General features: G+C 48.0%; 1 protein-coding gene across 7 annotated transcripts in view; it reads left to right on the top strand.

Moving 5' to 3' along the window:
- Positions 1-12,930, top strand: part of BANP (BTG3 associated nuclear protein) — a 105,102-nt gene that overhangs the window by 18,230 nt on the left and 73,942 nt on the right. For 4 of the 7 annotated variants that reach the window (XM_029200991.1, XM_029200981.1, XM_029200973.1 and 1 more), the window contains exons 2-3: positions 7,863-8,001; positions 11,410-11,501. In XM_029200991.1, the coding sequence (XP_029056824.1) occupies positions 7,932-8,001; positions 11,410-11,501 (162 nt within the window). In that variant the 5' untranslated portion in view covers positions 7,863-7,931. Of the gene's footprint in view, positions 1-1,210; positions 1,297-2,451; positions 2,472-7,862; positions 8,002-10,035; positions 10,177-11,409; positions 11,502-12,930 lie in introns of those variants that run through there. The other 3 variants (XM_029200959.1, XM_029200967.1, XM_029201001.1) reach the window with 3 other exon arrangements.

The raw sequence follows: 12,930 nt of genomic DNA, 5'->3' as shown, positions 1-12,930 counted from the left end.
AGGAAAGGGCAGCAGGGACGTGGGTGCTGGTGGTGGGTGTGACGGGTGAGGAGTGGCTGGCCGAGGGGCAGGTGGACTTCGGAGGGTGAGGGCTGAGCTGGTGTGAGCCTGCCCAGCTGGGGCGGCCTCCTTAGACGGCGGACTGAGGAGCCACAAGGGGAGCCTGAGGGGCGCGGAGAGAGGCTGGCTGGTGCTGGGTGCCAGGCACGCACCTTGAATGATTGGGGAACCTTCAGTGGGCTTTGAGCAGACAGTGATGCTGAGATGGGCTTTAACATGATCCCGTAGCTTTTAAACACTGGCAGTAATTCTGGGGCAAAGGCAGAGCAGGGAGACCCAGGTGGGGGCCAGTGCGTGGGTCCAGATGTGCAATGACAAGGCCGGAGTGAGGACAGCGGGAGATTCTGCCTGTAGGTCGGATGAGAGAGGAGAACCAAGGCCCAAAGGTTCTGGCCTGAGCACCTGGGGTGGGAAGTCTGGAGGTGTCAGCTGGTTGTGGAGAGGTACGAGTTCAGTTTGGGTTCCTTCACGTTGAGACTAGACTCTCAGGGGAAGTGGCCTGGAGGCCGGTTGTCACGTAGATCTGGAGTTCCTGGGAGAGGTCGGAGGTGAAGTGGATAGTGAGCCATCAGCAGATAGATGGTATTTCAGTGTGGATGAGAAGAGGTCCAGCGCTGAGCCGCAGGGAGAGGGGTAGTCTGACCCATGGTTCAGGAGAAGGGGCACTGCAGGGCAGGGCACATCAGGGCGTACCTGCGCGAGTGGTCATGGCTGTGGATGCTCACACGCTGTAGGCTGGGAGGTGGATTTAGGGCAGGATTGAAGAAGGCTCCCTAATTTTTATCCAGATTTGATGTGCTTGGCCTCATCTGTGTACTTACTGCTCTGTTTTAGAAAAACAGTAATAATAAGCACTATAAATAACATGTACTTATAGAAAGTTCAACAGTCCAGGGGCTTCCCTGGTGGCGCAGTGGTTAAGAACCCACCCGCCAACGCAGGGGACACGGGTTCAAGCCCTGGTCCGGGAAGATCCCACATACCGCGGGGCAACTAAGCCCATGCACCACAACTACTGAGCCTGCACTCTAGAGCCCGCGAACCACAACTACCGAAGCCCGTGTGCCTAGAGCCTGTGCGCCGCAACAAGAGAAGTCATTGCAGTGAGAAGCCCACGCACCCCAATGAAGAGTAGCCCTGCTCGCCGCAACTAGAGGAAGCCTGCACACAGCAACGAAGACCCAACGCAGCCAAAAAAAAAAAAAGCTCAGCAGTCCAGAAGGATAAAGGATGAAGGTCAGGTTGTTTTATCTGTACCTTTTCCCTCCTGTGTCACCTTGGTTCAGTGTGTATCATTCCAGAGCATCTCGTGTGCATTTGCATACACGGACACGTGACTACACACGGACACGTGACTACACATACATGCAATTTTTCTCTTATACTCCTTTCTGTTAGTATTGTGTTCTGGAGACCTTTCCATTCACATGAATGACTGCGGTGTCTCATGTCATTTACTTTACTAGTTCCCTGCGGCTGAGCACTTGGGTGGTTGATTTGGGTCGGTGGGCTCTTTTTCCGCCGGCACCCTGGAAGATGCTCTCTTCACAGGCTTGTAGTCGTTGCTGTTTAGATACATTATTGAACAGTAATCGCAGTCCAGCTCCTTTACGATATTAAGACTGGACTGTCTCCAGGATTTCTGAGAAATGGCAAATTTCATTTGCCAAACTGGCATCCACATGCATCGTTCTGTTCTAGTTTTCTTGGGCCTGTTGCCCTAATTTTTTCTGTTCATACGTTCACTGTTAGCGGAATTTTAAATGACTCTTTATCCTGGCAGTAGAGTCATTTTGAGTAAACAGCTTGGGTAATTGTGTGGTGTCCTCATTTGGAAGAGGGTAGGATTCAGGATTTTATGGTGAGCTCGGAGTATTTTCTTAAGTCACTCACGGAGCTTCTAGAAATCAGGAAAAGCTTGAGTGGGGCACCTGAGAACTTTCCACCAGCCATTTGTGAGAGACAGGTATTTAACCTGGGACGTGTGGCCCCAGGGCCATCATGAATGGGCTTCAGGGTGAGTCACGGAGGTTAAGCCTGGCTGCATGCAGCAGGTTCCAAAATGTGTTGTTTTTAGAGCAGGTGGTTGGTGATTTTCCTTTGCTATAAAGGAAGTCCGAGGCAGGCAGTCCAGGAGGCCAGCAGCAGGAGGGCAAGAAGGAGGAAAGGTCCAGGAGCTGCCCCGCACTGCGTCTGCGCTCACACCCCATTGGCCAGAGTGGGTCACGTGGCCACGGTGTGCTGCAGCGGCTGTGCTCTCTGGTGGCCCCGTGCCCTGTGAATTCGGATTCTTGTAACACTGAGCATCAGGGAGAGCAGGTACTGGGGTAGGCAGCCAGCAGTCTCTGGTAATTATGAGGCTCTGAAACTTGGCAGGACTGCGTCTGTGCTTTTTTCCTGGAAAAGGATCTGTAAGTTTTTAAAAAGTAGATCCTGAAAGCAGTGTGTGACCTAAAACGTTTTAAATCCATCAATTCAAAGGTGGTAGGGTGGTATTATCTAACTGAGGGCCACTGCCTTCATGAAGGAGTCCACTGTACCCCTTTAATAATCCTTGCTTTGGTTCTTAGTTTGGAAAAAAGACCGAGTTATGGCCCTAGTGGCTTTGGTCTTTGTACCAACCACAGTTAATCTGCTCAGAGGTCACCTTCAGAGGACCCAGGTTTAGAATAACCCCGGTAGGTCCTGCCTGCCTCTGAGTCCTGGGGCTGCGGGTGAGGCTGAACGGGTGCCAGGGCTGAGAGTCGTACTGCATATGAGGGAGGTCGGAGGTGAGGATTTCCTCACGGTGGACGCCTCAATATTTAGTTGTCTGACCATTTTTAAAAAGTATTTTTACTTTTGAAAAGCTGATAAATGTACATGATAAAAAAAAGGCAAATACAATTTCCTTTCATCTTTGTGCCCCAGGGATAGTGTGTGCGTGTCTAGCATTTTTTTTTTTTTTTTAAAGTGTGTTGTACACATTCTGCCCCATTTTTGTTCATGTAATACTGCATCTCGGGAGTTGTTCCTTAGAGAGCTCTGACTGGTCCTTCTAGACCAGCAGTCCCCAACCTTTTCGGCACCAGGGACCGGTTTCATGGAAGACAAATTTTTGCACAGATGGTGGGGGGAATGGCTCAGGCGGTAATGTGCGTGATGGGGAGCCATGGGGAGCGGCAGGTGAAGCTTCACTCGCTCGCCCGCCACTTACCTCCTGCTGTGCGGCCCGGTTCCTGACAGGCCACAGACTGGTATCATTCCATGGCCCGGGGGTTGCGGACCCCTGTTCTAGACTGTTGCCTAGTCTCTCATTGTTCAGCTGTGCCAGACTTGTTTTTTTAAAACAGCATCCAGGTTGCATCATCCATTCTTTTGCTGCTAAAAGCAATGCCTTGGTTGTTTTGTTTCTCCGGTGGGTAGATATTTGCACAGACGTGTGACTCTCGGTGCTGGGAGGATTCCTTGGTGGGAAGGTCAGGCCGGGCAGCAGCACTTTGATGCCTGTTGCCTATTGGTCTTCAGAGCTAAGCTCCCATCAGACGTGCACAAGAGCGCCCACGTCCCGACAGGCCTCTAGCACGCCTGTCACACTGAGCGGCTGGTTGAAATTTGCATTGAGAGGTCGTGTCTTCTCGTGTTGAAAAGCTTTGCGACTTTTTTCCCTGTGAATTTACTCTCATTCTTATCCTCCTTTTGATTAGCTTTATTGGTCTTTTTTCTGTTGCTGTGAAAGAAGGAAATTAGCTCTTTGGTGCATGTGTAACAAGTGTTTTCCACTTTGTTTGAATTTTGCCTTAAGAAAAACCTTTTTATTAAATATAGTACAAATAGAGAAAATCATAGTTTTGCCTGTTTGTTGTTGTCATTGAAGTCTCCTTTAATTTATAGGGGCCTTTTTGACGCCCCCCGGCCCCCCCCCCCCCGTTTAATGAATTTAAAAATATTTCTCTTTCAGCCCATGGACGTGGTTATCCTTGTTGAGGGTCATTTTTTCCCACCTTTTGCCAGGAGGAGCATCTTTGAGTTGGTTTCTGAGTCCTTTTGGTACAGCCCTGATGTCTTTGATCGCTTCCCTACATCTGGGATGACAAGATGTTATCTTGCATATTCCTTGCCTCAGATGTGGAATTAGCCATTTCTCCAGGAAGCCCTCATCTCTTGGTGAGAGGCGGTATTTCACAGTGTAGGCTGTAGGGAGACACGCTGCTACTGGATTCAGCTCCTGGATTCTGCACACACACCTGGTTCATGTGTCCAATTCCAATACATGCCCGGAGTCAAATCGGCAGCCCCGAGACCTCTTCTGCCCGACCTCTGGATCTGCTTGTCAGGACATCGGGAGTGACAGAATTGGAATATCCTGTAGATCCTCATTTGCGCATGGAAAATTCTCGGAGGGAATTCCAACGCCACCACTCAGTGTGATTGTTAAAATTGTTAAAATTTGTTTTGTGTGTATTCTCCCAATTTTTCTCCCCATTTCTAAGCAGATAAATTGTATCTCCGTTGTCAGAGCGTAGAGCCGTTGCAAACTGCTTTCTCCTTTAGTCTCGGTTCTCCATGTAAACGTAGACTGCTCACCACTGACCAGTTCATATGTTGTCTCTCCAAGTGACCTTGGTTTTCTGAATCTTGTTTTCCAGCAGTTTCTTCAGGAAGGGTTTCTGGGAGCGCTGTTCTCTGAGTGCTGTATGTTGGCATAAGTTGCTGCCTGTGTACCTGAAGCTCACTTTGTCTGGGTGTAAAGGCTCCCGTTACTTTCCTCTAGTGTCTTGTGTGTGTGAGTCTCTCTTCTTCTGCTGTAGTTGGATAACCTGCCCTGCCCCCCCACCATTTTAAGGTGTCCAGTATTTTTGTCTAGATGTCTAAAATGACTTTTCTTTTTTTCTTTAAATAATTTTACTAGAATGTGTCTTGGTATTGGTTGTTCTGCCTGCCCTGCCCCAGGTTTATGGTGTGTCTTTTTCATAAGTAGTTTCAAATGTTTTCTCCTCATTTCTGAAGAGTTTTTTTGGATTTGCTTGTAGTATTCCATTTCATCGCTTTCCTTTGGTTTTCTTTGTAGAGTCCCCTATTAAACATATGTTGCATCCTCTTTGCTTGTCAGCTACTTTTTCTTCAACTTTTTTCTTTCATTTCTTTTTTTTAAAATAAATTTATTTATTTTATTTATTTTTGGCTGCATTGGGTCTTCATTGCTGCATGCGGCCTTTCTCTAGTTGCGGCGAGCAGGGGCTGCTCTTCGTTGTGGTGCGCAGGCTTCTCATTGCGGTGGCTCCTCTTGTTGCGGAGCACGGGCTCTAGGCACGCGGGCTTCAGTAGTTGTGGCTTGCAGGCTCAGTAGTTGTGGCTTGCGGGCTCTAGAGCGCAGGCTCAGTAGTTGTGGTGCGTGGGCTTAGTTGCTCCGCGGCATGTGGGATCTTCCGGGACCAGAGCTCGAACCTGCGTCCTCTGAATTGGCAGGCGGATTCTTAACCACTGTGCCACCAGGGAAGCCCCCATTTTGTTTTTCTTACGGTGTAGTTTATTGTATTTACTTGCTCTTGGATTCCTTCTAGTTTAGCCTTCATTTCCAAAATTATTTTCCTTTTATTTCTAATCTTTTCTGAGTTTCCCCCCCTCATTTCTGAGTTTTTCTAATGCTGGTTTGTGGTTAGTGATACCTTATATAATTTCCTTCATGAATATTAGTTTGTTTTGAAATATTAAGATAGAGTTTTCATCTCTTAGGGACATGTCTTTCTAGCATGCTTTAACTGTCCGTAGTGATGCTACTTTGCTCCTATTCACTTTTAAAATATATCACCTTGGCATGAGATTTGACCTCCATATTTTCTTTTGTTAATTTTCTGTGGAATTGATTTTCCTGGATATATGGAAGGAAGGCTAGATTTAGAATAGTTTTTCTAATTTCCGTGTCCTAGAGCTCTATTTTCTGTCGTTTTTAGAAAGTTGTAAAAAACGTGGTAGCTGTTTCCTTGCGCTCTCCTTTCTGTTTTCCTCCCCCCCCCCCCCCCGTAATTAAACTCTCTTTCTCCCTGTCCTGTACGCTTCGTGTTCTATTCTAGTCATTTCTTTCCAGTGTATTTAGCGCAGGAGGGAGCTTTGGATGACTAGACTTTGAGCGTCCGTGGCCCAGAATGTTGGCCTGTGGCCGTTCCGCAGCTGCCCTGGCGTTTGTCTGCCCCCAGTGGTGCTCACCTCCTGGGTTCAGCCGCTGTTCCCAAGCAGACCCGTTTTTTCCTTCTCGCTGACCCCTGCTTCCTCCTTGCTGCACCCTTGAGGACCTCGTGCTGTCAGTGGTTTGCCCACTGGCTCATGCTTTGGGGCTCTTCGGGAAACACCCGATCTCTCAGCTTGTTACAGACCCTGACCTGGGTTCGCTGTCCTCATTTGAGAGATTAAAAATCTCTGTCACTGCCACCCCTCCCCAGCTGGACTTCTAAAGGGCTCGCCGGCAGTGCCTCTGCGGTCCCCGCCCAGTTGTTTGTCATCGGCGTCTGCTCTGGAAGGGACGTTTGGTGCTTTCGTGCTTTCCTCAGTCTCGCGTGAGGTGTCTAAATGGCGGCAACACACCTCGGCCATTTGATGGATTGCACCTACATGAAGGTGTTGCGTTCATTTTGTGAAGGGAAATTTAAGGCAGGAGCTTGGCTCCTTCTGCAAATGGCTGTCCCTAAGAAATCCTGGCGCTGCTACCGTTTAAGCTGTAGAATTTAAATCTGGCTTTATAGGATTTACGAACATGTGTGGAACCTGCGAATTTAATTTTATGCCTTTGGAACTTAGCCATTTAAAGGAGCTGTCAGTAGACTCCTGATTGAGACTAGGTGATCTGAAACTCTTAATTCAGCTGCCCTGCGTGGGCATGGTGGGAGTGGGCACGTGTGGGGCAGGCGCTGTGCTGTAGAGTTGGGTGCCCGCTGTCCGCCCTCAGGGAACGTGCAGTCCAGTTGGGGAAGATAGATTACTTCTTTCATAAATACTTGTTTATAGGTAATTAAAATATAAAGTGTAGAATGATAAAAGTATTATGGTGGCATTGATTCCTGATCTCCTGGCACCCTGTTTGCAAGTACTGCATTTAGACCGCTGTGTTGATGGGTCGTATTTGGAGTGACGTGGCCTCATTTCTGTCTTGGAGAAGGTGTGTCTAGGCCTAATCGGAGTGTTTGAGGATCAGGAAGAAAGGAACGCGCTGTGTTGCAGATGTGGTGCCATCTCGGTGGCGGCAGGGTGGTGGCGGACAGGCCCCGGGCTGGGGCAGGGGGCCGGTGCTGGGCTCAGTCCTCCCAGGAGCTGCCGCTCTCTGCCTGCCTGAGGGGAGGGCGCCGCGAGGAGTGGAAATGGGGCGAGGGGACAGCCTTGGCGGAAGGGTCCGTTTGGGTAAAATTCGGGAGGTATGTTTTCAGTGCTCTCCGGGGTGTGGTGTGTCTAGTGGATCTGAGAGCCGGCAGGGGCAGGCGAGGGACAGGACGTGTTCCGTGGGCAAGAAGGGGACCCAGGGACGTCTGGCTTGGGGTGATGCGTTCTAGCTGTCTTAGGAAGGTGACTTAGGAGGCGGTGTGGGAATGGACTGGCGAGGTGGGGACTAGTCTGGTGCTGAAGGACAGAGGCAGCGAGAAATGTTCGGGGGCCATTTCTCAGTTCTCAAAGGACACTAACCTTTTGGTGGTTTGGGGGAAGAAGAACCCTATATTTAAAAAACCCACAGGCTTCTGGTGTCCTCTTGGATACAGAACGTGGCTAGCAGTTTCCAGCATTTCAAGGTCAGGCTCGTTCATCTCCCTCTCCGCTATCCTGGCTTTTATTTTTAGGTGACAGAAACCCCGTGCCTCGTGAGTCTGATTCCTGCCCATTGACCGGCCGCTGTCCTCTCGTCCTGGATGATGTCAGAACAGGACCTGGCGGATGTGGTGCAGATTGCCGTGGAGGAGCTGAGTCCCGACCACCCAGGTACAGAGCGCGGGAAGTAGGGAGCCGGCGCTCCCCCGAGTCTGTAAAAGCCCCAAAGCGCTTCCACAAGTTTCCTCTCCCTTCAGTAAAGCAAGAGAAAAAGCGGTGCGTGCCCTGTATGAAAAACCCGGACCAGAGTGTGTGAGCTCTGTCAGCCCCATGCCCATCCTGGTGGTCCCTCCGCCTCCCCTCGGCCCACCTCTGCACCACACGTGGCTGTCCAGCCTCGGCCCCTCTTCCTGCCCCGCCCCCAGCTCCCCTGACTCCCCTTTAAAGCCCCCTGTGGTCACATCTGGGCCTCTTCCGCTGCTGTGGACAGTCTGCCCTGCACGTGGACACCTGCGAGGTGTTCCATGCACGCTGCTCCCTCCTTCATCCACCTCTTCCCTGGGGACGCCGTTAACATCGTTAACACTGTTTTTCTTTTAAGTACACCCTGCTACAAAGGTCCTTGCTGCGTATTGCAGCAAATACTTTCGTAGGGTGAGTTCCCAGAAGCTGAACTGCTGTGTATGTTCAGAGTTTTGGTAAGACACACTTTATCCGATTATTCTGTGAGGTGACTTTCCTGCCCTTTTGCCAGGGCTGGTAATTTTCCTTAGTCACGTTAAAGGCACCCATCTACTTTGGAACCTTAACTAGATATTAGACACGTTATAAGGGAAACTCTAAATTTCAAGAACTTCATCTTGAACTACTTCACCTATGAAATACTTTGTTAGCACTTTATTTTATAAAAAGATTTCTTAGTAAGGGTCCTCCTTTTTTTTTTTTGTCAAGTTTTATGTGTTTTATATTTCTGTTAAGCTTGAAATAACAAGCATACACAATTAAATCACATAATGTTTTGGTTGTCTGCTTATTCTTTCTGGAATAGTAGAGTTGAAATGCTGACTTTTTTCCCCACAGAAAAGAGAATTTTCAGAAATCTCATAAGAAAGTATGACGATGTCTATCTTGCGTGATCTCTTTGCTCTGTTAGTTGAAAAAGCTTCACTGGGAAATTAGTTATGTATGGAAGGGTGGGTAGCACGTGATTTGGGGATTGAACAAGCAGTCACAAAGAGATTGGGGCACCCTTTCACGAATGCTATTCTTTAGTCAGTTTTTGTCATTTTGCCTCTGAGTTGTTTATGAGAAGCACTGTCACCTGGTAACTGGCAAGATCAAGACCTGACAGATCCTTGAGCCAAGTCAGGGTGTCTGAATGTAGCTGTTTAACCCCAGTTTTCTCTGTGAAAGTGAACCAGTTTGTTTAGAGCGAGAATGTGAAGCCTTGACCTCATTTAGCGCCACACCTCAGAAACCAGTGAACTAGAAAAAACGCAGCGCTGTCACTGTACATCACAATTTTAAAAACAGCTGTTCATATTTTGGTGGGTGGATGACCGTCTCTTTAGAAAACACTCACACTGCAATGCTGTAAAAGAAAAATGTTCCAGTTATATAAATGTTAAGCATTTTTAGAACTATTAACATTCTGACAGTTTACTTCCCAATTAAATTGTCTCTCTGTAGATTACAGTCCAAGGAAGGGTTAGAGAAGTCACTTCTGATCCTGGTGTTGTTCCACGTGGCTTCCTTAACTAACTGGGAAGTATAGCTGTGGCTGTGTAGTGAACACCTACTGTGTGCAGGGCTTCCTGAGGCCTCCGTAGACAGGAGGCCTGCCATCTCTGGCCCCAGAGGGCTCCCCCAACACCGGCAAGCACTGTGCTGCCTCCCACACGATTGTCCTGAGTGGGTTTAAAATTGAGATGATTTTTTTCCTCATTTCTAAAATGTGAACTTTGTAAAACTTAAACTGTCAAGCAAGTAGAAGAAATAAAAGTTTCCCATAATCCTAGTGATAGAACTGCTTTTAAATTGTTGGCATGTATGTCCTTCCGTTTTTTTCTGATTTCCATTTAAAATCAAAATGCTTAGGTTCTTGTGACTTTGCATGCACTCACCACATGGCTGCAGTCTCTTTGCCCATCTGCACACACGTACAATTGTAAATTTCATCGGGCCTGTCATTGCAGGTGATCGTGATGGCTTTAAAATGAACACTGAGTTCTTTTGTCTAATTTTAAAAGTAATGCACGCAGAATGATAAAAAACAAAGTAAAAAAGGACCAAGAAGAAAATAAATAGCAGCCCCGCGGCCCGTAGAAAGTGAGCGCCGGAACCCAGGTGTGTGCCCCTGTCCCCGCCACGGGCTGTGTCTCCTTTCCCTCATCTGCTCTGCTGCCCTTTGCTTACAGCCTGAGGTGCTTCGCTCTGCCAAGGGCTTGGAGTCTTCTTCCTGTAGTTACAGGAAGCCAGCTGTGTGACCCTGGTCAAGTCGCTTAACCTCTCTGGACTGGATTTCAGCAAGTTAAAAGGATCAGACTAGCGGTTGCCGGAGCCTCCCCATCCTCCCAGTCCTTTCTTAATTACCAACGTCCAGTGGGAGTAGGTAGGCTTTGATGAAGGTTCTGAGAACCTGTGTTTTTGCACTTGTAGCCACGGATTTTTCCTTTTTTACCTTAATGACAATTCATACCCACACATTTTATGGAGGTGTTGGAGGTGTGGAGACACAGTGTACTTTGCAGGGCCCTCTGGTAAGCAGGATGCTTCTGGCATCGTTGGCCCGTGGCTGGTTTCTGTGAGGTAGAGCTTTGGGTGACAACTTAGCTCTGGAAACCAGCTTACTGGTCTCGCCTGGGACCCCTGAAAGGTTCACGTTAGCGTCGCAGGTCTGTTCAGCGTCTTTACATTTTAGAGTTTTGCGACGAATCACCTGGCACATACAGGTGTAAAGGCACCGGGCTTGGGACCATGTGGTGCCGGCCTTGAACTTGGGCCGAGTTGCTCATCCGTGGAGAAGCCCTGAAGACCCCTTGGAAGGTGCTGTTGGGAGGCCTTGATTTCAGCCACACTGGCCGGGGGAACAGCTTTCCCTGTAACTTAGCGTGTTACGTTTGAGACAAGTTTCATGATTAGCACCTCAGAAAATGTAATATTCAGAGAGTGGCTTTGATTTTGGAATGAGGTGGCCGGCTGACAAGACTTTATTTTAAAGTCGGGAAGAAATCATTATTAGCGATTGGATTCCATCAGAAAAGGGTAGCCGGATAGAGCATTGAGTGAGAAGCCTGCAGTCTTGGTGTTGGGGTCAACTCAGTGGCGCATTAGCGAAAAAATTTATCCGGTATCTCAGTTTTTCTTGAGATTAGGGAGAGATCCTGTTTTCTGCCTGACTGAGAATTTTAAGTTAAATCTGTAAAAAGTAAAATGTGAAGCAGGTTGTGCCATTTCTCATGTCACCTCAAGGTGACACCTCTACACTTAAGGTGTCAGAACTGTTTCCTGTCTTAATATTAAACAGCTCTGTAAAACTTTTTGAATTAAAGTTTTTTTGTCTCTGCCTTTAATTTTCAGTTGTACTGGAGAATCATGTAGTGACAGACGAAGATGAACCAGCTTTGAAACGTCAGCGACTAGAGATCAATTGCCAGGATCCTTCTATAAAGGTAAAAATATTAATGTATGTTTTTGTTTGTATCTTATGTGGGGCTGCCATAACGAATTATCACAATGCGGGGCGGAGCGGGGAGCACTTAAAACAATAGAAATTTACTCTCTCACAGTCCTGGAGGCCAGAAGTTTGAAATCAGTTTGTCACCAGGGCTGAGTTCCCTGCAGAGGCTCTGGGGGAGGGTCCCTCTTGCCTCTTTCAGCTCCTGGGGGCCCCAGGCGTCCCTTGCCTCGTGGCCGCTTCCCTCTAGTATCTGCCTCCGTCTTCACGTGGCCTCTCCTCCCTGTCTGTGTCTCTCCTTTTCTGTCTCTTATAAGGGCGGTCTCTTTGGATTTAGGGCCACCCTAACCTAGGATGACCTCATCTTAATTTGATTACGTTTGGAAAGATACTATTTCCAAGAAAGGCCACATTTGTAGGTTCTGGGGGTGATGATGTAGACGTATCATTTCTGGGAGTCACTGTTCAACCCCCCACGAATGCATAAAGGCATGACGTTTTCCCTTGAAGAATCACATGGTTTAATTGGGATCGCTGCCACATGAGGCCTCTTCCTCTGTAGACCCGTGGACCTAGCGTGCACGGAGGGAAAGTGCACAATTCCTGTGGCGAATATTTTCTACTAGTGATGAAGCACTTTTGTGCCTATCGTTTAAGTCACCTAAATTTTAAAGTTTGCTGGGTGGGGTCTGGGAAACCACAGAGTCATTCGTGGGTGATGGCTCGTTCTTGGGTTTGCTTGTTTGGTCTGCAGTTTGCAGAGGCACAGAGATAAACACCAGCACCTGTGAGAAGTTAGGACAGCAGTGCAGAGAACCAAAGCGACTTCTCCTATACCCTCTGCTTCTATAGGGCTGTGTTTAGAAACATCTGGCTCATCTTTTTAACAAGGAGAAGCAGCGTGAGCTTAAAGATACGTGGCGTGGTTTAAAGACACATTCAGTTAAATTTCTATTTCCTACTAATGGATAGAGGGCTGCTGCTTCAGTAACCCCACATTATGTCTTAAAATAAAATGCAGTTATAATTTTATCACAAAAGAGGCGTGTGTGGCAAACAGTACAGCAGTCAGATGTGGATAAGGTGCAGTGAAAGCGCCCCCGCCTCAGCCCCGTCCCCTGGTCGGCGAGCAGGGCCTCGGGCCCCGGCTTGAACCCGGCACCCGTGTGCTAGGAAAAGTGTGCTCACCAGATTGCCAGAGCTCTTTATTTTATTTTTTTCACTTTAAATTGGTTAATTTAATTTAATTTTTAAATATATCTTTATTGGAGTATAATTGCTTCACAATGCTGTGTTAGTTTCTGTTGTACAACAAAGTGAATCAGCTATATGGATACATATATCCCCATATCTCCTCCCTCTTGTGTCTCCCTCCCACCCTCCCTATCCCACCCCTCTAGGTGGTCACAAAGCACTGAACTGAT

The sequence above is a fragment of the Monodon monoceros genome, unplaced genomic scaffold (assembly GCF_005190385.1).
Source record: "Monodon monoceros isolate NGI ecotype Baffin Bay Population unplaced genomic scaffold, NGI_Narwhal_1 Super_Scaffold_10, whole genome shotgun sequence".
Taxonomy (NCBI): domain Eukaryota; kingdom Metazoa; phylum Chordata; class Mammalia; order Artiodactyla; family Monodontidae; genus Monodon; species Monodon monoceros.
The sequence above is the reverse complement of the archived record's forward strand: the minus strand, read 5'-3'. Positions and strand labels throughout refer to the sequence as shown.